Here is a 26,299-nt window from a genome sequence, read left to right as displayed (position 1 = left end):
GAGGCAATAGAGAGCACTCAATTAGTAAGAATTGCTAATGTGCAATTTTGGAATGTGCGTCTGAAGGAAAAATGTTCATCCCTGGTATTGAAAGGGCTAAATTGAGCCAACCACGTTTGGGTCTGAGCCTTGTGTTTGGTTTGCATTTCTCCCCTCACTCTTTTGCGATTGGCAAAAGTTATATGTATTTCACAGAGCATTTTGTTCTTCCATGATGCAATCGATTTGGGCCAAGTAAGCACATGTTGCATTCAAGGTTATATTCGCACGACTGCTTGTCCCACACAGGTTTCTGCTTGTTTTTTAAGAAAGAGGCATAAGAAGTCTCACTCACATTTATTTTTTGCTGCATTATAATTTCTTGCCATCTATTGTTTCGCCATTATACTGCAGGGTCCTCTGTGAAACTGTGAAGGACTTCATTGCCAAGGTAGGTGCTGCTGACTCTTGCAGTGCCAGTGAAGTTGACAAGGACTCCATATCACACAAGGTAAGAGAACTTGCAGAACTGTTAACTGAGAAACCAGAGTGAAAAGATTTCATTAATGAGGGACACCAACTTTTTTATACAGATTACCTTGCCCCTGTATTTATCATCACATTTTATAGTAATTTTTATATGTCTCTGTGCTTATCAAGAGACCTAGTTGGTCTTAGGTGTTAGCAGTGTAGTTTGTTCAGAATTACTATGGCCTAGTGAGCCACTTTTATCAATCGTAAGAGCAAAGCAGTTGCATAAGTGCACTTGTTGCAGTTGTACAGAACACAGAGGCAAAGCACAGTTTCTGTTTTTGCACCCTCTATCTTGTCCATTCTTTGGCCATACTGCGAAGTTTTTGCAGTGCAAATAAATGGGACAAGAAGAAATACAACTACATGGACAGAACAGGTGCATACGTTATGTTCTTATTCTGTTTATTTGTGCCACAAGAACAATTAGTACATACTCGAGAAAAATGTACCATGTAGCCCAGGAGCGAATTCCTTTGGAGCCATATGGCTTCTGACTGTGATAAACCACTAATAATTTGCATTAAAGCTAGCTTGAAGAAACTAAATTAGGCTGCTGCATGTGATTCAGAATGCACACCATGGTAAATTTGACACATTCTCCAACATCAATGTTTTGGTATGTAGAACGTCTGGTGTCGCTGGTTGTTGCTACCACACCAGTAATCTGGTTCTCCAAATGGCAAGTCAAAAGTTGCCCTTCCCTGCATGCTGCAATGTAATTTTCACCTGTTCAGGTGCTTACTGTGACCGGGCACTGGGTTTGATACAGGCTGAAGAAGTGTGCTTAAACTTTAAGTATTGTGAATTCAGCTTACTTAAATTCTTTTTTCACATTGTACTTTGAAGAAATTAGTCACGCAACTGTACCTTGCTCAAGGTTGAATTGAAAGTCCTTGGCATCTAGAGTGTGCAGGTGTGCAGAGGCCATTTGTGGCTCATAAACTGAGCTCCACAGTCAAGCATTTGCTGCGACATGCCATCCCAAATTCTAAGGCAGCAACTAACACTGCCTTCTTGGCACTTAAATTCCAATGCCACTGCTTTCTCAGTAGGCTCCTCAGCTTATACACTTTTTCTTTAATTTCAGTGTCAGTAGTGCCAACTGCACACTGCAGTATATACAGGGTGTTTCACATAACTTGAACCAGGGATTTAGAAAAAGTGGTTAACCACAGCTGAACGAAGCCAATGACATATGATTTGCCATCATGTGGCGCTCCTTAGTGTATTTAGTATATTCTGTATAGTTAATTAATTAAGATCAATTATGCAAATGTTGAATATCCACTTGAGGGCCAAGTGCATTTCGTTATGTTGTAGAGAAGATTCAGAAACGACCGATCCAATTTATTGTGGCAACGTACTTGCTCTGTGGTGATCTTGTTCGGCATTTAAGACAGCCTGTGAAATATGAAATAAAACCACGTGATAGCACTCCTGCACTATTATATTGCAGTGCTCTCAACCATGCTTCGAGCAAAAGAACCATGCGTGAACCGTGGCAAAGTGAGCGGCCTTCGGCTCTAGGCATTGGCTTCACAATGCGTGAGCATCTTTGACAGTGGCACCTAGAAAGGAAGTGCCATCGTCCCTGATAAGTGATAGGCTTGAAGCACAGTTGAGAGCACTGCAATACGGTAGCACATGAGTGCAGTCACGTGGCATTATTTCGTATTTCATGGGCTTTCCTTAAACGGCAAAAAAAAATTCACCATGGAGCATGTACATTGCCACAAAAAATTGGATCGGTCATTTGTGAATCCCCTCTACAACATAATGAAGCAATTAGCCCTAAAGTGAATATTAAGAAGTTGTGTATTAATTAATCTTAGTTAATTAACTAATTAAGTGGAATCTAATAAATATTTTGAGGAGCGGAATATGACGGAAAACCACGTGTCGTTGGTTTCACCCAGCTGCAGTTAACCACTTTCTTTAAATCCTCAGTTCAAGTTATGTGAATCACCCTGTATATCAGGCACATGTCAGTCAATGCCTTCCTGCCAGCTTTGTAAAAGTTCTATGTTTGATGCAATGCATGAGCAGTGCAAGGTTCTCAACGAAAAGCTGGACTCCTTGCTGAAGACTCTGAAAGAAGAGTCGCTGGCCATTGAGCAGCCTGAGCCTGAGGCTCAGGTTGGCAAGAAGGATCCTGATGGTGACGAGGATGAGAATCGAACAAGCCCAACCTTCAAATCAACAAAGGTCAGCCTTAAGCACTTCAGTTGATGGGTCACTGTACTCCTTTGTAAACTTGAGACACCATGTACTTCTCAGCACAGAGTTGTTTCGCTTGCTGAGGTGCCACATGTGTTCATGCGCAACTGTGTTCTGATATAATGCCAGTGTGTCTTCTGTTAAATATCCGTATATTGCTTGTATCCATTATCAAGGTCAACAACATTGACATTGTCAACAACATTGCTGCGATAACTACAATTGTTTTTATGCCGTCGGCAGGCAGACATTACAAGGTGACACCATACACTACAGCTCATCGTCAACATAGTGAATGTCATCACTGGAATATGAGAAGTCATATTAGATGCAAGCAATCACGGCAGTGCCAGCACAACAGTGAGATTACGTCAGAAATGACCTTAGAGTGAAGTCACCAATTTAAGCAGTAGGATAATCGGTTATGTGTATGTTTTCTTAGCAATACTTTCGTGCGTAATATTATGATCTCTCGCAGCACAATAATTGAGGCAGACATTTTCCTTTGAAACATACCGTTCGACATTGTTTCACATGTAGTGCAACAGGTTTATAAAATTAATCACTATGCTACATTGCCTCTCTCTGTTATGTGCAGGCAGCATTTATACAACGAGAAGCTCTCATGTTGAGGGCAAACAGCCTCAAGAAAGCAGTCCGGCAGATCATTGAGCACACTGAAAGAGGTCAGTTTGTCTGATTTGCATTTTTAATATCTTCCCTAACTATTATCTAGGACATCTTCACTGCATAGTATATAAAGTGCTCTCTGAGAGAAAAACTGTTCTTGAATTGAAATTTAAGTACTTCTATACAGGGCAGCTTCCGCTGGCACTATCTTGTAGGTAGAATGTAAGCTGTTATAAAAAAATAAAACAACAAATTAGTGCCCTAGCTTCTCCATGTATTTTTCCTTATATGAGGACTGCATAGAGGTTGGCTTGAAACTGAATACCACAGATAATAGACTCTATAAGCCATTTTCACTAGCTGTGTCTCTGCAAAATAAGTTTAAGCTGGTGCGCTTGAAGGCAACCATGCATAGAGGAAGCGTCTCTCTGCAACATTTGCCGAACGAAAGTTGGGAGAACATGAGCTGGGGCCATATTTTGTAACAATTAACTTTATTTTTTATTCATTTCTTAACACCCATCATTTCGCTGAGTAATAACCGACAGTCAGTGAAGAAATAATGGAAAGTGCAGTTGTTTACTGCAGAACACAGCTCCTACTTGGGCTCACGAAAGTTGAAAAGGCCAAACGCACCTTACTAAGCAGCCATTGTTGCAGCCCACTCAAAATAAAATTAAGCTAACTGATTGGCTTCTTCTTTTTCACCACATGCAAATTGGGGTGCCTTTGATCAAACTTGTTGTAGCTGTTCGAGACCAGTAGAGGATGTGAGCGAATAGCTTACACACCAAAGCGCCTTTGTGTGCCTGCTTACTTGGTTCGTGTCCTGTATTGCACTTGAGTGCTCTTCAGCATGTCTTCAGCATGAGGCTGAACCTATATGCTTGCATTTGCTCAAGTTTGTTTCAAATGTGCTGTTAGCCACACAAGGACATGCAGGTGCCTTACATGCATGTTGTTTTCTCATTTAAACGTTTAAAGCCGTGGATGAGCAGAATGCCCAGACCAAAGTGCGAGAAGAGAACATTTTTGCGGAGAACAAGAATCGGAGCACAGAACAAGTTTACCAGGATGGAGAGAGTGGCCGCGGGGTGCAGGCACCATGGGTGGCGGTTGCAGTCATTGAAGGAAGCACCCAGGTGGCAGATGCTCAGTCAGCTGACACAGCAGAACTGCCTGTGCTGACGACAAGTTTCCACGAGTCATCCGAATGCTGGGACCCCTGGGGCATTGCAATGGGACAAAGTGTTGGTGCACCACTCAAGGACACACTGCAGGTACTGTCATGATGAAGTAGATGTTTTGCCAAGACCCAAAAAAGTCAAAGTTGATAGACAGTTTTACCTGAGGAGCTGGGAGCTAAATAATGTGAGAATGAGTAAGTCGTTTTATTTGATGCACTCTGAACTGACATTGATGAGGGTTGTTGCAGTAAAAAAGACTAAATTTACTGATTGCTGGCAGCACGTCCTTGATTTATGCCATTAATCTATTAAACAAAACATCCCGCAAATCAGAAAACTTTTCAAAAATGAAGCATCAAGTTTATGATTCGATAACTGCAATAAGAATGGTGTCCCAGTTATGTAAATTGCACCTGTTGGCACATCTAAAGCAGATGAAATTAGCATATTGGTTACTGCCTTGAATGATAAAAGTTAATTGTGAATAGAAGTTTTGTTATGTAAGATAATGTAACAATTTCACATATGCTGTAATCTAATACATTATAACTGTCCACTCTAAGTGACCCAACAGATACAATTTACAGAATTGTGATGTCTGTTACTAGTGCAGAATATGAGAGCTACAAAAATCGTGCTTTATTTGTTTGTTAATTTGTGTATTTTTGGTATTAAATAATTATCGAGGCACTAAATTGAAATTGTGTTTCCCATGATGGGCATTATCTTGTTTTCTTAAATGGTGCATATTATTTCCTTCAAATCTGTTCGTTGTTCCTTAGTGAGAGCATTCATGCATTTCACATGCATCTTTATTTGAATAGGCAAGTTAGAGTTTGCCTTAAGCTAAAGCTTCCTTTTAATGCTGGTGTGGATCACTCATCAAAAAATTGGAGAACGCTTAAGCTTCGCCTTCAAGAGTGGAACGCTAGAGCGTTCCCGTCAACCCGCCAAGGGGTGTAAGACAATAGGCTACGGTGCAACGACTATGCGCCCCGCATCGGACGCGGTAAGCGTCGAGCAACGCAGCGTTCGGTGCGGCAACGAAATGTGCGCCTGAGCAAGCGACGCACGCCTGAGCCTTAGAAACAGCTCGTTTCTAAGGCAACACCGCATTCACTAGAGGCGCTTTTGTACCGCTTTGAAGCATCGAACTCGTGGCTCAGTGGTAGCGTCTCCGTCTCACACTCTGGAGACCCTGGTTCGGTTCCCACCCAGCCCATCTTGCAAGTTGTTTTTTTATTCATGAAGTGCCTGCTGGGATTTATCGCTCATGGCCAACGCCGCCGACACCGACGCCGACGACACCGGCTTTTCTGCGACACGAGCTCCTTAACGCTATCGAGTTAATATCAAAAGCCTAAATTTGTGCAATATATTCTTGTGAATAGCTTATGGGTAATTTGCAAGTTTTAGGTTGCAAAAAATGCACTGTCTACCGAGATGCTACTATAGAGTGTGGACTGCAACTTTAGGTTCCTTGCATGTGTTTGTCTGCTTGTTATGCAGGTTCTTTTTAGTTTTGCTGTGGGTCACTGAGGCATAACCTCAGAGCATCCAAATCAGGGCAAAGCCATTCATGCTCATAAAACATGGGCAAAGACTGGACTTTGGGAACTAACAATTAAACATTTAAATGCGACAGCTATAACATCCATGGAATACAATATGGAAGTAGCAGCGCGCAATGCAGATAATGTAAACCATGTAGTACAGTCCTATGAGGCAGCTAAGCACTAGCTGCATGATGGTGGAAGCGAGGCATGGTGATGAGGGATGGTGCATCGAAGACATCTGGAGATTAGCTGTCCCCAATCAACCGAGAGCAAGTGGGAACCACAAAGTGAACCTTGAGGATGAAGCAGCAGGGTAACTAGACGGCCTGGCCAAGCAGCTGTACACAAGCTCAGGCCCATAGCCAGACTGCTCATGTTCCGCCTACAAGTGCACGCAGGCGTCCACACAACCACCATCGGTCCTGTCTCATTTTGAGGGGAATACTGTACTTATGTTTGATAATATTATAATAACTTCAGCCAGGATATGAGTGGTTTATATGAGGTGTTCTATTATTGACCCACCATGGTGGCTTAGCGGCTATGGTGTTGCGCTGCTAAGCACTAGATCGCGAGATCAAATCCTAGCCACCATAGCCGCATTTTGATGAGGGTGAAATGCAAGAACGCCCGTGTCCCGTGCATTGGGGGCATGTTAAAGATCGCCTGGTGGTCAGAATTAATCTGGAGTCCCCCACTACGGCGTGTCTCATAATCAAATAGTGGTTTTGGCAAGTAAAACCTCAGAATGCAGTATTGACCTTGCAGTAATGACTGAATGCAGTACTGATCTTATTATACAAATATTTGAAGTTCAGTAATAAAATATGTTAGCCACTGTGCTAACATATGACTGACAGGACAAGAAGAGAGAACAGTGTGACCTGTATAGATCCTGCACGTTGGTGTGTAAACAGACTAGTGTTCCTCTCTCTCTCTCCCCTCTCTCTCTCTCTCTCTCTCTCCACTTCGCACTTTCTATTAAACTTTGCTAATGAATGATGAAGCTGTAATTGCTCTTCAGCTGAAGGGACTCGTTTTGTATCTCTGACAGCCGCAAAAAGACAATGACTGAAGTAAAAAAAACAGCATTGCTTGATGAACTTAATGCTTTCAGGTGACTCTAGCCACCATCGAGGGTGGTCTGAGTGCAGACAGCTCCCCATGTCCATCTCCACGCTCACTGATGGCCACCCCTTCACCAAGTCCATCACCATGCAGTGTGTCACCACAACCACCATCGTCCAAGGAAGAGAGTGGGCAGCACCGGGAAAGGCGCAGGTCATCTCTGAGTCCATCGTCTTTGCATCCGACCAGCCTTGCACTGACACCCACTACTGAGGAAGATGAGGACCGGTCATGGGGAAGTCCGCAGAGGGCCCAGCGAAAGAACAAAGGTGAAACGCTCCATGCCATTTGGAATGGCACACGAAAGCATCTTAAAAGATGCCTTGAACCACATTTTATCGAAGGGGAGAAATGCATTTGAAGTTGAAATAGTCTATTGCTGAAATAGTTTGCCGTCAAAAGGGAATATTACACGGCAAAGGCAGGAGATGGAAATTCACAACAATGAGCAAAACGAGAACAAGGTAAAAGTGGGAGCCAACATTTTGTCAATTAGACTTGTCTCTTCCAAGGCCTTGAAAAAGACAAGTCCACTTGTTGAAACTTTGGCTGCTGCTTTTACCTTGCTCTCGTTTTGCTCTTTGCCATTAAAAGTACTTCAATGTGTTCAGCTGAAGCGGAGTTATTGGCAATCAAGCACGGCCTTCGCAATGCTTCCGTTTCTTCTTCAATGTGTTGCACTGCAAAGGCTATGGCGGAGTGGGGCGTGCCCACAACGTTCTGCCTTCTAAATGTCACTGTGGCGTGCAGTTCAAATTTGCTTTTGGATTTTAACGTAGACTCCACTACTTCCGATTTGGCGATGTGGCTCACTGAGGACAACCGCGTTTGGCTTACATTTGGCGCATCATAGGTGCGAAATGTAAGCCAAACGTGGTTGTCCTCAGTGAGCCACAGTGAATTTAGCCAGTGCACCTGTGACTGCACACCATGGCAGTCGTGGTATCTAGGCTATCTAGAAGATCACAGCTACATGCAACTGTAGTGAGTGTGCGCAGCGTTTGCTTTGTGCACGACAGTGCTTGAGTACGTGCTTGCACGTATATGCTATAGTACGACCATGCTGCGTGGTGCGGACCGGCTTTATCTTTCACCAGCTTGACCAGCTTGCTCATTTTTGAAGCGCTATCATTAGTCTACCAAGGTGTCTAACCAGGAGTGGCCAGGAGTGCACGTGCACTGGCAAGTGTGCGTGTGGTCTAATCCTAAGTTTCGCGTGGTTCCAGGCTAGTTGAGCATTCAAAACTAGGTGAAATTAGTGAGACCCACCAGCTGTGACAGCGATAAGCAGAGTGGCCAAAGTTTAATTCTAAATCTGGCGGCTGGGGCCGAATGTATGCGAGCAGATGATGGTCAGCTTCTTCCAGAAGTACGTAATTATTATCAAATTTCAAAAGCACATTTTCACTTACTTTAGCCTGTTTATTGAACTTTGTCAATAAATATACACATTAACAGCAGGAAGAAGTTGACTGTTTCAAACAGCCCTCTTGATTGATGTTGGCTATTGGCCAATAGCAGCCGCGTATGGGAATCTACTTTATTACGAAATAAACTTTCCGAAAGATAGTGAGGAGCTAGCTTGTGTTTGAGAGAAAGGTGACTTGATGCTCTGCTTGCAAGCACCACATGCCACATACAATAGCAAAACTTGGATGAGATGTTCACAGTAGCTTATGCTATCTGCAGACTATGCCTTTTCACCAAGCCCGAGCAGTGGTTCAGGACCCCTTTAAGCTGACTACCGCAAATGCATGGCTGATGGCTCAGCTTAGCCTCACAGTGGAGAATACAGTGTTGTAGTGGTCAATACAAAGTGCTGACTTTTGACAGAAATTCGCTGTTTGCTCCCCCAGAATAAACACAGAAGATTTCTATCAGTAAGTATTGGCAGGTGTGTATTGTTTGTTTTTCCGGTAACCATTTTAAGTGGCTAACAACTGTTGCAATGTTATTGTGTGGCACAAGATGCGGCATGCTCTGGAAAATGTTGCTGATTCTACAAGAAAAAACTTTCCTACAGGAAATAACTTTTGTCTAATCAGATTGCACGAGGCAAACAGTGGTGTAAATTGTAGAATGAATGCGAGAACCAGCGATGATGCTGGAATGTACAATAAGTGATGTATAAATAGCCAATGTGTTTGGTCAGGAGGTCAGATTTTTGACGATCGACGACTGTGCTCGCCACTATTGTTGTGCTCAGTTTGTTGCTTGTTTTGCGAGGCACATGTATGCACAATAAAGAATTAAATTCCTAACCAGCGTTTCTGGAAGTTCTGCTCCTTACCATCACCACAACATCACAGTACTTATTAAAAAAAAACAATAAACTACTATAATCTCATAAAAAAGAAGAGCGCTTAATGTCAAAGGCAGATTCATAGACTTGTTATTGCTTGGTTACCATGTATGCTTACATTCTGCCTGTCTCCTCTCTCCCAAACTTTCTCTAATACCATACTTATCTGGTTACTTTAATATGCTGGGCTGGTGGCGTAGTTGTTTTGACATGAGCGCACAGTGCATAGAGCATGTTCCGACAACAAATTACCGTGTGCTGTGGCATTCTTGTTCTCCATGTGTTACCTGCTGTACAGCATCCATAATAACTTTCACCCATGCCCCCAACATGCAGGAGAAAGCAAGAAAAGCTCAGCATCCAAAGTAAGCAGCAGCGCTGTGACCACACAGTCACCCACTGGCTCCCGACGCATCAGCAGCGGAAGCACTCTGAAGCACCTCGGCCTTTCGCTGCTTCCCGGTGAGCGGAGCCCATCAGAAGAGCACCCACCCTCTACTATGCATCCATCAAGCAGTTCTCAACACCACTCACTGCAACAACAGCAGCAGCAGCAGCAGCAGCAGCAGCAGCGCACCTTCCCCATCATCAACCCACTGGCATCGCTGCCCATGTGGCCCAACCTGAACCGAGAGAGTCTGGTGGGCAAGGTGCTACTGGCCAATGCTGATGCACTCTGCGCGGCTGCCTCTCCTTTGATGGATGTCGAGGAAGTCTCATTGTAAGTCAGTGCCAGCATTGCCAGAAGAAAAAGTGTTTTGTAGATTAGGCCTATAAGAGTTAGCAGATGAGTGAACAAAATTTAGTACACTTCAATGCAGAAGTGAAGAAAAAGCAGGCTGGTGAACAAGCAATTGTCAACTATGGTGTCGATTCTAGAAACGCTAGAGGAAAGATGCTGGTGGAATTTGCAGAAAGGAATAAGTAGTGTACAATGAACACCTTCTTCACGAAGCGTGGCAACAAAAAGTGGACCTGGGAAAGCCGTAATGGTGAAACAAGAAATTAAATATATTTCATACTTTCTGCTGATCCCTGCATAGTGAAGGATGTTGAAGTGTTAAATGCAGTGATCATAGGTTGGTGAGGTCTATAGGAGTCACCTCAATTTGAAGAGAGAAAGAGTAAAATTGCAGGAAGAAACAGGCCAACCTAGACGCAGTAAAAGGGTCAGGAAGAAACAGGCCAACCTAGATGCAGTAAAGGTAAAAGCCGACCAATTCAGGCTGCTACTTGCAAACAAATATTCAGTCTTAGTACAGAGAGATGAAGATGACATAAAAGTAATGAATGAAACCGTAACTAGGCTGTCTTCAGAGGCAGCAATTGAATTGGGAGGCAAGGCACCAAGGTAACCAGTAGGCAAGCTTTCCCAAGTAACTAAGGGCCTAATGCAGAAACGACAAAGAATGAAAGTGCGCAACTCAAGAGATAAGATAGAATTCACAGAACTGTCAAAACTGATCAACAAGGCGAAAATAAGAGATATTTGAAATTACAATGTGAGAAAGACCAAGCAAGCCGTAAGAAATGGACGCAGCATGAAATCAGTGAGAAGGAAACTTGGTATAAAACAAACCAAAATGTATGCACTTAAAGATAAGCAGGGTAATATCATCAGCAATCTAAAAGGTACAGCAAAATCAGTGGAATAATTTTATGCTGACCTGTACACAGTGGCAAAGTAACAGGGGGGGCCGGGGGCTTCAATTTTGCGTCGGGCTTCAATTTTGCAAATGCAATATTGCCTCTAAAATTGCTAATTAAAACTTTATTAAAATCTTTTTCTTACTTTGCTTGTGAACCATATTTTCCACGATTCCGCATCTGTATTGGCCGCCAAACCTTACAGTCTGGCAGTGGAATGCAATTATCACAAGTTCTTAGTGCAGCACCCTGTGTTATTTGGTGAAAAAAATAAAACAGCGTGTATACCTGCATTCGCGATCTCTGGGAACAAAAGCGAATGGGGGGGGAGGGGGGGGAGGGACATGCGCGGTATCCAAGGTGGCCGTGCTGGTGCTGAAACATCAATCCCTTCCCCCTTCCTTGGAAATTTTCGATATCTTCGCCTTTGTGACTACAACTCAAAGCAGTGAGGGGGGGTGACAGAAGACTTATGGGCACTGGGTGCCAGACGACCTAGCTATGCCACTGCCTCTACAGTACCCAAAGTAGCCACAATACCTTCATTTGAAGCAGTAATTAACAGGTTACAGAGGCTCCTTCTATAACTAGCGAGGAAGTTAGAAGAGCCTTGCAAAACATGAAATGGGGAAAAGTGGCAGGAGAAGATGGACTACCAGTCGATTTAATCAAAGATGGAGGAGACATAATGCTTAAAAAACTAGCAGCCCTTTTTACCAACTGTCTATCGACTTCAAGGGTCCCAGAGAACTGGAAGAATGCCAACATTATTCTAATCCACAAAAAGGGAGACGTTAAAGAAATTAAAAATTATAGGCTCATTAGCTTACTCCCAGTATTATATAAAATATTCACCAAGGTAATTTCCAATAAAATAAGGGCAACACTGGACTTTAGTCAACCGAGGGAACAGACTGGCTTCAGGAAGGGATACTCCACAATGGATCACATTCATGTCAGCAAACAGTTTTATAACTGCGCAAACAAACGACCACAGAGAGAGCACACAAGGGCAGGCGCAGACTTGCAACTAATCTTTATTCCACAAAGACCACATATAAGTACATCTCAGAAATACACCACTGCACGTGTGCAGAGAAACCATAATCACCCAGAAACACCGGCACAATATCTTAACTTCTGAAAGCCGATCCTGAAAGAAGTTAAGATATTGTGTGGGCGCCTAGATAGCCGAGCGAGAGAGTTACACAAGGCGTATCATATTAGAAAGAAGGGAGATTATTGTGTCAGCGACACCTCAGTTTATCTGTACAACAATGAGATGAGGTTTATTGATGAAGGTAGTTGGGTTGCGTGTTGCTTGAACTGAAAGTTTTTGGGTGAATATGGTTTCTTTGTGCACGCGCAGAGGCGTATTTCTGGGATGTACTGATATGTGCTCTTGTGGAATAAAGATCAGCTGCTAGTCTGCGCCTGTCCTTGTGTGCTCTAGCTCTCTCTCTGTGGTCATTTGTTTGCGCAGTTCTAAAACTGTTTGCCAATGTTCACCAACTTGCCCAACAAGAATTTCTTCTAAGGTACACAGTCATGTCATTAATCGAGAAATCCGCAGCGTACAATCAGCCTTTCTATTGTGGGGATGTGCAACTCTCACGCGTCCCCTGATATGTTGTTTTCCTGCATAGCTCCTGTCTCCTGTAATCCGGCTTTGCCGCATGACTTTACTGTGGTGGTCAGTATGCTTGCAGGGTAGTACGAGAGATGGCGCGAGTGTTGCTCTGCTAACGCTACCTAATGGTGGGGTTACTTGTGCACAAAAAGGAGAAGGCTCTTCCTCTTTGGCTCAGGATCAGCAAACGGCGCAGACGTTCTGCATGTGCGCCGATCCATGCTTCTGCGAGACCGTCTCACGAGCCTACCCCGGAATACACGAACATGATCGTTCGAATGCGCCACCGTTCGCATGACCGTACACGCGAATGACCAGGCGTTGGTGTAGTTATCCAGTCGCAGTAAGTCAGACTTCCGTGATCTGTCATGCGCCCATTGGCATATATTATGGATAGCAACTTGTCTAGCAGTCTATGAAAGGTGCAATAAATGCCCTCGTGATTATTTGCACTACTGTGTTGTTGTTCCTTTGTCCCAAGAGCACAGGTGAGAGTCCCAAACTATGTGGCTTTCATAGATTACGAAAAGGCATTTGATTCAGTAGAGATACCAGCAGTCATATAAGCATTATGTGATCAAGGAGTACAGGTTGCTTACAGGGTCTGTCCCAAAACTTCCCGTAATATTTTTTTTATAAATCATTTATTGAGTATCAGTTTGCAATCTTTTTAAAACTTTTCAAAGTATTCTCCCCCTGCTTTGATGCACCATTGCCAACGCTTCACCCAATCATTGAAGGCACCCTTCAAGCCATCAACGAGAACCTCCTTCAGCGAAGTAGTTGCAGCTGCATTTACTGTCTCCAGTGTCCCATGCTGAGTTCCTTCCAGGGTTCTTTTGATCTTTGGGAACAAAAAGAAGTCCGGTGGTTGAAGATTGGGGCTGTACGGTGGCTGGGGCAGTGTTGCGACACCCATTTTGGCCAGAAACTTGAAGACAATGAGCACGGTGTGGCTTGACATGTTGTTTTGGTGCAAGATTAAACTGTCGCAAATTTCTTTTCAAATGCATTGAACCCTGTTGTGCAACCGTTTGAGCACTTCACAGTAAAGTCCTTGTTGACTGTTTGTCCCTGTGGCACGAATTCACTGTGAACCATACATTTTCTGTCAAAAAAGACAATGAGCATTGCCTTGATTCGCGATTTGCTCATCCTTGCTTTTTTCGGGCGAGGCGACTCCATGGTGTGCCACTCACTGCTCTGACGCTTTGATTCGGGATCATATTAAAAAATCCATGTTTCCTTTCCTCTGATCACTCTGTCCGAAAATTCTGGGTCGTTTCGTTGCGTTCATGCAATTCCTGGCACTTCAACAAACGCTCTTCCATCATCTCACTCATCAGGACTCTTGGCACCATTTTCATGCAGACTTTTTTCATTTGAAGATCCGCCGTCGAAATGCGATAAACAATTGTTTTGGTTATTCCACACTTCTCTGCGATCATCCGACCACTTAATTGCTGGTCCTCGTCCAAAACTTGACGCACTTTTTGCACCGAGTCGTCCATTTGTGATGTCGATAGGCATCCCGAGCGGTCGTCGTCGTTGACGGACTCTCAACCTTCTTGGAACATCTTGTGCCACATGAAAGTTTGGCTTTGTTTCATCACGTCATCACTGTAGACTTTCCAAAGCATTTCTAGCATCTCCGCCCTGTTTTTACCCAGCTCACACAAAACGTGATTGCATAACGCTGCTCCAAAAACTGGTCCATTTTTTTTTCTCGGCGAGGGTGCAGTAGATACCTCTGCGTGGAGCGTGACCTGTCTCAACAACTGCCCGCAGGCAACTGAGACAGTCTCGTTTCGAAGCTTAGATCCCCCACTAACATTTCTGCCTAAAGCCCCACATTGCCAGATGGCGTTGCCAACTACAAAAATCATTCCAGGAAGTTTTGGGACAGACCCTGTATGTAAATATCTTGGAAAATATCTGCAGAGATTCCACAGCTACCTTAATTCTACACAAAGAAAGTAGGAAGATACCTACAAAGAAAGGGGACAGACAAGGAGACACGGATCTCTCCAATGCTATTCACTGCATGCTTGGAAGAAGTATTCAAGCTATTAAACTGGGATGGCTTAGGAGTAAAGATCAACAGCGAATATCTCAGCAAACTTTGGTTTGCAGATGACATTGTCCTGTTCAGCAACACTGGAGACGAGTTACAATAAATGATTGAGGACCTCAACAGAGAGAGTGTAAGAGTGGAGTTGAAGATTGATATACAGAAGACAAAAAATAGTGACGAATAGGTGGACAAGGGAACAAGAGTTCAGGATCGCAAATCAGCGTCTAGAGTCTGTGAAAGATTACGCTTACCTAGGTCAGTTACTCACAGGGAACCTTGATCATGAGAAGGAAATTCACAGAAGAATAAAAATGGGTTGTAGCGCATATGGCAGACATTGTCAGTTCCTAGCTGACTGGAAGCTAACCATTATCATTGAAAAGAAAGGTGTACAATCAATACATTTTACTGTTGCTGACTTATGGGGAAGAAACTTGGAGACTGACAAAAAAAGCTAGAAAACAAGTTAAGGACAGTGCAAAGAGCAATGGAATGAAGAATGGTAAGCAGAGCGTTAAGAGACAGAAAGAAAGCGGTTTGGATCGAAGAGCAAACGGGTAGGGCCGATATTCTAATTGACATTAAGAGAAAGAAATGGAGCTAGGCAGGTCATGTAATGCACAGGTTAGGTAACCAATATACCATTAGGGTTACAGAATGGGTGCCAAGAGAAGGAAGTGCAATCGAGGATGGCAGAAGACTATGTGGGGCGATGAAATTAGGAAATTCCGGGGCACTAGTTGGAGTCGGTTGGCCAAGGACAGGGTTAATTGGAGATCATCACATGGAGAGGCCTTCGTCCTGCAGTGGACATAAAGTAGGATGATGATGACGGTGGTGGTGGTGATGGTGATTGTAGTGATGCAGAAGAAATGCCTATATACACTACAACAATGCACACTTTTGCATAATGACACATACAGAGGCAAATTAAGATGCATGTGTTGCTGTCAGTTTTTCTCTGAAATAAATGTTTTACCTTTCAAAAATTTCACACATGAGTAATACTACTATAAAGCAAGAGAGTGTATATACAATAAGCCTCAATATAATGAAGTCAATAAAATAGGCTATTTGCTTCGTTATAGCGAAATTTAGTTGCATTGAAATTCAACCTTTTGTGCAGGTAAGTACAGTCACCGATCGATTTTTAATTCTTACACGCAGAGAGGCCGCAAGATTTTCCAAATTATTGGGTAATCGAAGAAAGCAAATCATAAGAAAATAATTCATTTTGATAAATTTGGCAGTCAGACATGAATGATATGGTTTCATGCCACATACGTCGACAAAATCTTCACATCACCAGCACGAATTAAGTGAAACCAGCCATGCTTTCACATGTACTCCGCCCCTGTGGCTCATAGCATTGCTCACGCTGGGACGACACTATCCGGTAAAGCGCCGGGAGCGGCAAGCAAATGCTTTGTCTGCGTCTTGCTCCAACGGATCACCAAAACTTGAAATTACACAACCTCCAATACTAAATATGCGGAAAGACGGTTTACATTGCGCCACGCTGTCTCGGCACGCCCACTCATTGCACACGCTGCAGATTACCTCTGAAGCAGGGTGCGCGGTTGCATATGCGCTCAGCCACGCTTACAGCCATGCACAACCACAGCCGAGACATGCGCCAACTTACCTCTCCACTCTGCCGACCCCTCCCCCCCTCGCACACGCTTGATCGTGTTACTGCGAGCTCGCTCTCCCCCCTCTCTTTCCCTTTGCTCACGTGGGAAGGCCTCGCTCATAAAGCCGCTGTAATACCCTGTGTCAGCTTCGAATCGGTTAACACTGTAAGTACACCTGCTGCGTTTCCCTCGCTGGAATAAAGTCTTTTTTTTTTTTTTTGTCTGGTCCCCGACTCGTGCAGTCCGGCTCTTCCTTGCGGCGCTTCGCGCCCCGGCTGTTAGGCCTCATGCCATAGGTCCTGTGTCCGGCCACCCTGTCGAAGCTACCACAGCCACCATCTTTCTTGTTTCACCCTCGCACACTTTTCTAAAGTACACAGTGCACGTGGCGCAACATATCTTATCACACTTGGACTTTATACAGAACATGATGTGGCTGCAGTTTAGTTGCTCTTACTGCATGCGCACAGATGATTTGAGAGGTTTTGCATCTAGCCACTTTCAATTTAATGATTTGACTATCTGCGTCCACAGAAGTTTCCATTTAATTGTCTCGGCATTCCTTTGCGGCTGCAGTTAAATTTCTTTACATTGAAACCATTTACAAACACACTTCATTATATTGAGGTTCTAAATACATGGCGTTCTATGGACAAGAGGATATGAAAAGTTAAATATTTCATTATATCGAGAATTTCATTATATTGAAGTTTGTTGTATCGAGGTTTAACTTTGTATATGTATGGATGACTACTATCGAGTTTGGTAGGAAAGGTCAATAAAATTTTCTGTATTAGTATAGCTAGATATCTTATATAGTAGTCTGTATGGAACCACCTCTTGTGATGGGAAACTGCATTATCTAAGAAAATATTCAAATAAGAGTGAAAAAGTAAAACAACTGAAGACCTATTGTTCTAAATTTAGTACAATTAGTGTTAATGTGTTAATAGGTTAGCACACCATAACTTCAGCTGAACTTTTGGTTTAGTGAACTGTCTTTAGGAATTCAGTTGAACTTATGTCCTAAGACACAACGTTAAAGTCACAACCATTGTGTAACTTCCACAACGTGAATACAGCATTCCCTTTATTTTGTCACAATGCATCTTCTGCAGGTATTTTTCTCCTTATTGCCAACATACTGATACTTATGAGTTCAGGAGCTCTGAAAGCTTTGTTTTGCAATGTAATGCATTTTTATTATGTGACAGGCCTGGTTCACAAGCTCACACAGCTTGGCTTTTTTTTAAATGAAGCTTTGCTTTCCTAGCCTGCCAAGTTTGCCGTGGCTGCTGGCTGAATCGCTTAGTATCTCAGCGGATATATTTGTGGATACAGTAGAATCTTCGGAAACGAAAATTGTTTAAATGGAATTGTTGAATAAGCAGAATAACAGCATCTAAATTGGTTGGTTTTGTATTTGAATAATGCAATGAAAAAAAAACTTTCATTAATAATAGGAACCAAGATTTTCATAACACTTAGTAAACGGAACCACCGAAGCAAGCTATAAAGTTTACTTTTCTTCTTTTTCCACACAAAGCTAAAATATGACTTTTTTTACGACACCTGTCTTTTATGTACAAAAAGAAATATCCTTAAAAAGTGGTGGCAAAGTTTCAATGAGCAAACGTTTGATAGCTATTTAATGCATAACATATGCAGTCCGGACAGCTTGGCAGCACCTTCACTGCTCCATAGATGGCTGATATAAGAACTAATGAAATTTCAGATGCCTTATAGAGCACCATCCAATAATTTTTGCTCTACCAGCACAACCACATGCTAATTTAGCCACCAAGTTGAGCAGTAAGAGCAATGTCTTCGCTTTGGTATGTCACCGGTGCCTTCCCTAAACCAAAAGTAGCGAAGCCTAGTGTATCCAGATGCCGCCAACCGGACCTACACCACAGGACAAACTACTACATTCACTTCTTGATGCCTAGCATTTCAAACAGTGTTAAGACTGCATGTGGCATACAGTGCTGCACCCCTGCACATCTCCCTCAAACAGGCCTATATAAAGTGCAAGCATGCATGCCTTTGTTCTGTGTAACAAAAAAAAAAGCCCATTTCTACATAAAACCTGGGCGTATAATCTCGGCTCAGAGGTATTTCTGCAACTGTGACCCAAGAGGTACAGAATCCCTAAATGTTGCTTGATACATGTCATGCATACACCTGTTATCATTGTTCTTCCCGCAATGAGCATCATACATCGCCTTCGTCCTTGTGGTATTGTTATGTATACATCTCACACTGCGTCTACCTGATTTGGAGTTAGCGCTTTGGCATAGCCTGTGAATTATGCAGTGCATAAACATAAAAATTGTAGCACTGTGCTAAGATTAGAAAATCTCTAATATTATATCAAATATAATATCGAATATAATATTTTTAATATTCGTATTTGATATGAAAACTAGCTTTTCAAAAAAGAACAGACAGCTAGTGGAAATTACTCACTTTTCCAAGTTAACTTGAGCTAAATATACAACCTTTTAGTATACTGTATAACCTTATATAATATACTGTTTTAGTACCGTATATCATGTAAGGGCCGCACCCCCAGCACATGCATTGGCGAATGTTCGTGCGCTGGGCCGGCACCATTTTGGCCAAAAGGTTCGGTCTCATCTAAGGGCTGCACCTTGTCAAGATTTTTTAAATAAGTGCGGTCCTTGCATGAGTCTATATGGTAACAGCTTGCTACTCTAATTTTTTTACCATTGCAATGTAATTGAGATGTTCCAATGTGTTAATATAACCAAACTTGCTAATAAATGCATGAGCTTATCATTATTCATTATTCAGAGTAAATAATCTGAGGAAGTGCTTTATTCTCGAAAATTTCGCAATACGATGACAAAGAAGTCGTAGCTCTGATGATGATCAGTACAGATATGATGATGACATGAGTCGATGATATGTACAGATTAGGAAGATGAGATGCGAATATTGTGCACACTAATTGTGCACACTATGTGCACACTAATTTTCCCCTCTAGCAAAAGCGGCCAGCCTGGCCACGGAAGTGTGCTATGAAACAAGCCGTACATGAGGTTTCAAACGAGACATGTGCACAATCTCAGTCCCACGACAATGACGGTCAGAGGGGGTACAAAGAGGTGAAATGCGGTAATTAACAGGCGAAGTTTGTTCAAGAATCCAGTAGGGTCCAAGAAAACAACTGTGAAATTTGTCACTTAAACTGGGGATAGGCACAGGTGTCCAGAGTAATACTTTGTCACCAGGAAAGAAAATCACACTGCGGTGAGTGGAGTCGTAGTGGTGCTTGAGGGTATCTTAGGAGATGTAGGATGCGGGTGAGGTAGCGGCAGTGGGCGAGGCGGGTAACAAATTGTTTGGAAAAAGGCATTGCCGATGAGACAGGAGCCGAGAAGAAAGATGAATCAAGGGTGAAAGTTGGTGAGCGGCCATAGACAAGGAAGAAGAAGGAAAAGCTGGTGGTGCATTGAGATGGAGTGTTATAGGCAAAAGTCATGAATGGTAGGATTGCATCCCAGTTTGTGTGGTCCGGGCTGATGTACATTGAGATCATGTAGGAGAGTGTACGTTGGAAACGCTCGGTCTGTGCACAGTAGCTGGGTTGTCTTATGAACAGTGCTGGTAGCTCGTAAAACTTTGGAAAAAATGGAAGAGAGGAAGAACTTGCCGGCAGTTGCTGAGGAGAATGCATGGTGCTCCATGGCGTAAAAAGATGCTTCACAGGAAAAAGTCCACAACTTCAGAAGCTGTTACTAGGATGTGGAGAAGCTGTCTTAGCATTGCGAGTGAGATGATCAGCAACTGTCATGATCTTGCAATTACCATTGGCGATCAGGGGAAGAAGCCCATATAAGTCTATTCCGACGACATCAAAGGGAGAAGCAGGAAAAATTAGGGGTTGCAGGGGCCCAGCGGGTGCAGATGCAGCGCGTTCGCAGCATTGACAAGGCACGCAAGAGGCAATATACTTGACCACGGTGGAGGAGAGGCCAGGCCAAGAGAACCGGCTTTGGGTCCTGTCGTGCATCTTGGTATATCCAAGGTGCCCTGCTATTGGATAATCGTGAAAAGCTTGTAGGACATCGCTTTGCAGAGAATGGGAAATTTCGGGGACCCATTTGTTGTCATCAGGGTGATAAATGTAGCAGTGTAGGGGGCCATTGTACAACTGGAATTGGTCAAGTTGTCGACACAAATGGCAGTTTGAGGGCGAGGAGAAATCACTGAAGTGGTCAAGAATAGTCCGACAGTATGGGTCTGCATGCTGGTGCGCAATAAGGATGTGATGACAGTAAGCGCCTGACCAGTCCAGTGTTGCTATTTGTAAACGGATGAAGATTGCTCGCGAGACGGGCTATGTTGGGGAGGTGTGGGTGGATGATGCGAGATTGGAAACGGGCAATGGGAGAGAGCATCACACCTTGATGCTTCTTTCCAGACCTGTACATTATGATGAAGTCGTACTCCTGTAAGTGAATCACCCAGCACCCAAGACAACCCGATAAGTTCTTCATCGGGGAGAGCCATTACAATGTGTGATGGTCTTTAACGGCCATGAAGTGGTGGCCGTGTAAATATGGGGGGAATTATTGCAGAGCCCAAACAACGGCTGGCATAGGCAGTGACTTGCTCATGAGAGGTATGTTCATGTTGTACTAGAGCAGCGCCTATGCCATGACCGCTAGCGTTGGTGTGAACGATGGTAGGTGCAGGCATGTCAGAATGGCATAATACCAATGAGGATAGCAATAGGGGCTTGTTGGTACGGCATATCTTATTTTGTTATAGCGCAAGCTTGACAAGGACAAAAGAAGGCACATCAGACACACACAGCGCTGTGTGTGTCTGATGTGCCTTCTTTTGTCCTTGTCAAGCTTGCGCTATAACAAAATAAGGCATAATACCGGCTCGGACTTGAGGGCTCGCTTTAGAGCCTGAAAAGCTGCTTCGCAGGCCTCTGTCCGAACGAAGGGAATGGCAGCTCCAAGAAGTTGGGGGAGTGGAGATGCAAGCGTTGTGAAGTTGCGTATAAAATGGCGGAAGTAGGAGGTGAGGTCGAGAAAACTGCGCAAGTCTTTTTGATGTTTTGGCGGGGGAAGTTGGGGACTGCGGCAATCTTCTCCGGGTCTAGCCGAATCCCATCTTACTATATGTTCCAGGACCTTGATGGTCTTGCTCGTGAAGGGGCATTTTTTGTGTGTTCAACTGCAGTCCAGCCTTGGCAAGACAGGTTAAAACTTCATCAAGGCCCTCGAGATGTGGTGAGAATGTTGAGGAAAAGACAACTATATAGTCAAGATACCATGGGCAGGTCTTCCATTTGAGACCACGTAAGACACTGTCTACCATGCCCTCGAATGTGGCAGGCATGTTGCAGACTCCGAAAGGCATCACGTTAAATTAGTAGAGCCTGTCCGGGGTGGAAAATGCTGTTTTCTCCTTGTCAGGCTCATACATTGGTATTTGCCAGTAGCCAGATTGAAGACCAAGACTGGAGAAGTACTCAGCGCCCTTCAGCGAGTCTAATACGTCATCAATTCATGACTGGGAATAAACATTTTTGCGTGTGATTTTGTTGAGGGTGCAGTAGTTGACGCAAAAGCATACTGAGCAATGCTTTTTCTGTGCAGCAACCGCTGGAGAAGACCAGGGACTTTAGGAAAGGCATAATACATTCTGGTCAAGCATGCTGCATGCATATTTTTCGATAACCTTGCACTTGGTAAGAAACACTCTATATGGACGGCGGTGAATGGTGAAAGAGCCATCGGTCTGAATGTGATGAGTGGTGACAGGCGTTTTACCGAGGACGGATGAATGGGCGTAGAACAAGGCACCATGTTTTTTCAACAAACCGAGTAGATCTCGAGTCTGAGTAGGTGAAAGGTCTGGGCTAATGCAACTTGTCAGAAGAGAGCAAGAAGAGTCGAGAGGAGGCAAAGTTGACTCCGTTGGTGCAACAGTCAAATAAATGAGGCCAACAGTTTGAGTATCAACAGCACATGTGATGGTTGATTCACAGAGCAACAAGTGGGGATCGGGAGTAGTATTCAATGCAATAACCATTGCGCACCCATCAGTGAAATGAAGAAGGCTGGGAGTGATCACAATTCCTCTAAATGAATTGCAGCCATAAGTGTGAATGAACACGTTGCCACAATCTCGGCGGAACGAACAGCAATGATTTGTTCTCTAGACGGCCAAAGCACATAATCTGCAGCTGTTACGAAATGGCTATGCACATTATCTGTATAATGGCATTGCTGACTGGTGTCGGTCAAGAAAAAGAGGCACTGGTAACACCTGATAAACGCGGAGGCCAACGACATGAAATCCCAACCCAAAATAAGTTTGTGAGTGCACTCACGTAGCACCACAAATACTATGTGATGACGGATGCCATTGATAGAGATACGTACTGTACATTGCATGATCGGGTAAATTCTGGCAATGTTTGCACCACGCAAAGGAGTGCTGCAGTGTGGCATGGTCACCTTTCATAGACAGGAGCATAAATCAGCACAAATGATAGAAATGGCAGCACCAGTGTCAACAAGAGCTTCTACACGAACACCTTCCACAAACACTAATAATAGATTCGATGGGCACTCTGGAAGAATTATAGGCAGGCTGATGGTTGCAGTTTCCCCTCCCAAAACTGCAATGTGGAGTTTTCCCAGCAAAGGTCAGGGGCCTGTGAGGTGGGCCGAAGTGGGGACACTGAGCGACAGCGTGGGGAAGGTGAGCGGCGCCGAGATGAATGGTAGGTGGAAGGCATATTGGCTGCATATGGGGGAGATGGTGAATGGTGCAAAGAAGGTGGGTACGTCATCTGCTGCTAAGTCATAGGTAGACGGGTATTGAAACATTCTTGAGGAGCTTAATCACACCTCTCATCCTGTTGGTGACATCGGCAGAACCAGGAAATGTGCCCTCAGTATCCACAGTAATAACAAAGAGGACGGATAGGACGCCAAGCAGGGTAGGAAGGTTGAGGACGAACCTACATCGATACTGAAGCCATGGGTGTGTGTGCAGATAAATAGTGTGGTCCCAGGCATGGTCATGAGTGGAGACATCGCGGCAGTATTGGCATATGTAGTTACAGTAGGAGCACCAGTAGCATCAGAGCACATGGCATGGGGAGTAGACGCGAGCTCTTCATTAATGATTGCATGCAAGTTGGTTGCAAAAGGGGAAGTGATGGTGCTAGAAGCACAGGAAGAACAATGCACGTGGCGTTCCTCGCATATGATGGCACGGATCAAAGTGCGCAAGTCCGTAGCCTCAGGGAGGCGACCGTCATACGTATCTGTGTGAACGCGAAGGGATTGCAGTTCCTCAAGATGCTGGCAAATGGTGATAATATCTGGCACAGTGGTAGGGCTCTGTGTAGCCAGGACGTTGAAGCCAGTAGCGTTGATTCCCTTGATCATGTGACGGATGCAGTCACTTTTGGACATAACGAAGTTTACACGCCGGCACAGGATGGGGACATCTTCAATGTAAGACATGTACGACTCCCCGGAAAATTGCACACACTGGCCGAGCTTCTTTTTTTGCGATTTTAGTGCAAATAGCAGGAACATAAAAAATAGCACGACACTTCTGAGTGAAAGTGGTCCAGTCAGGGAAGACGGGCTCATGGTTCAAGAACCAAGATTTAGCGAGGATGTTGCTTTGTTTATGAGAATTGTCCCACCTATTGTAGTCGCTGACTCAATCGTAGTTATCGAGCCAAACTTCTATGTCTTCACCGCGTAAGCCAGCGAATACTTGGGGGTCATGCTAACAGTTGTTGATTGTCCAGACAGAGGAAGACTGGGCAAAAACGGCGGCGTCAGTTGTATAGGGTGGGTCTTCCCTGGACATTGTAGCACACAGTGGGGTGATGCGACAACCCGAGCGGAGCTCCAGGAAGAAACCGTGAGAGGACTTTGGAAACAAGGAGTAACCTCCACCACTTCTAAGGAACTTCTTTATTCTCAAAGATTCCACGCTAAAACAACAAAGAATTTGCGGCTCTGATGATGATATGTTCAGATGAGGAAGATGAGATGCAAATATTTTGCTCACAGTATTCACATTTAATTCACATTCGAAAATATTTATATTCACACACCCCTAAAAAATTGCATGACAATAAAATTGTGACCTTTGTGGTGAATAAACATAAGCATTCTATGAAATTGCACATTGTAAAGGATGGACGTAAACACAATTGTGCGCATCGCCGTTTGATATGAAGCAGTTAATTAAAGGGGTATTGATACAAAAATTCTACCTTTAAATAATGTAGATTGTATTGCTGTGAGCTCATAGGTGTCACCTTTAAGGTTATAATAGCAAACACAGCTTAGAATGTATTTAAATTTAATTTTGAAGTTAGTGCAAGTGACGAGTCTGAAAGTGCAGCACCTATCTATGTAGTCATCAGCATATGTCCTATTTGTAAACAATGTGACATCATGATTTTCAGCAATTGGTTTCAGTGATGTGCAACGTCATTGGCTCGTCTTGCCATGCGGAGGACATTTCAGCACTGTTTTTATTGGGTGTTGCAGTGACCCCACTAGAAGTCTATGTACAGGCACACAGGAAGCGTGCATGCAAACGTATTGTTAATGGATTAACAAGTTACTGGTGCCATGGCTGGCAGATGATGATGATGATGATGGTCAGGAGGGTGAGCCTCTTTGAAATGGGGTGATGGCTTTTGTCACCACACTCTAGTCTCCTGTTTTAGTGTTTATTATTTTAATGTGAAATGTTTGTAATTTCTACATTTTTATGTATATAATTGTTCTATTCTGTGGTTACATACATTTTTATTCCACGTCCTTTTCTCGATACTTATGTGCCATCAATCCCCTAATCGTCTCGTACTTATGTTTACAGCGCCAATGTTTATCTCGTCAGTGCCATCTTTATATCCCAGGGCTTCCTGAAGACTGACCCCATTTCTATTTACTATTGGATGTATACCCTGGCACACAAGTAATTTTCTTGGGTAAATCTCCTGCTATAACTTCACGTCTTCAGACATCCCGACCTAGCCTCAAAAAGAAGTGTACTGCCTCTTGATTTACCATAAAACATTTCCTTCCTGATCTCTTTCTTTCTTAGCTCATAGCATGCCATTGATCTCTTTCTTCCATCTTCTCTAACCAATGCTTACACTCCGCCTGTCTAACTTTAAGGCAGTAGCAATGGTGGTAGTGACATTCTGGGACGATTTGTCCAAGTTCAATGCATTCGAAAATTGTTTGTGTCATGTCAGTGTTACTGTCAAAGGGAATTATCATAAAAGTACAATACATTAAATTATTCTTGCTGCCGACTCTTGCACCAGCAGTTGGGTAGGATATTTAAGTTACAGTATTAGTTCTGTGTGTCCTCTGATTATAGACTGTGTCACCAGATGTCGCTACCAGCATTTTTCTTGCCGTAGACTTCTTCGGTTACCCAGCAAACCACGAAAGGTAAGAAGTTTGCGGACACGGTAAAATAGGACTAACACTCTATTGTGGGGATCATAATGTGTCGTGAACATCTGCCCAATGAAGCATTAAGATCGTGTAGCAATGTACAGGTTTCCCACCAAATCTTAGCACCAAACTAGCTGACAAAAAAGGAGCACAAATGACGTGGTAGATGGTGTGCTAGCGTGCCTCGCAGGTTCGTGCACTTACGTGATCATCACTGGTCATGCGATACGAGCACATAACTAAACAATTGGCACGCACTGTAGCAAATGAGTTTTCTTAGC

At 43.6% G+C, this 26,299-nt stretch overlaps 1 protein-coding gene across 3 annotated transcripts in view; it reads left to right on the top strand.

Annotated features, from left to right (window-relative positions):
- Positions 1-26,299, top strand: part of LOC135907064 (diacylglycerol kinase delta) — a 472,455-nt gene that overhangs the window by 376,555 nt on the left and 69,601 nt on the right. For all 3 annotated transcript variants that reach the window (XM_070531531.1, XM_070531532.1, XM_070531533.1), the window contains exons 14-19: positions 394-490; positions 2,560-2,718; positions 3,329-3,416; positions 4,345-4,640; positions 7,221-7,500; positions 9,870-10,254. In XM_070531531.1, the coding sequence (XP_070387632.1) occupies positions 394-490; positions 2,560-2,718; positions 3,329-3,416; positions 4,345-4,640; positions 7,221-7,500; positions 9,870-10,254 (1,305 nt within the window). The remainder of the gene's footprint in view (positions 1-393; positions 491-2,559; positions 2,719-3,328; positions 3,417-4,344; positions 4,641-7,220; positions 7,501-9,869; positions 10,255-26,299) is intronic.

This window comes from Dermacentor albipictus, chromosome 1, assembly GCF_038994185.2.
Source record: "Dermacentor albipictus isolate Rhodes 1998 colony chromosome 1, USDA_Dalb.pri_finalv2, whole genome shotgun sequence".
Taxonomy (NCBI): Eukaryota; Metazoa; Arthropoda; class Arachnida; order Ixodida; family Ixodidae; genus Dermacentor; species Dermacentor albipictus.
This window is presented reverse-complemented; position numbering and strand designations above follow the sequence as displayed.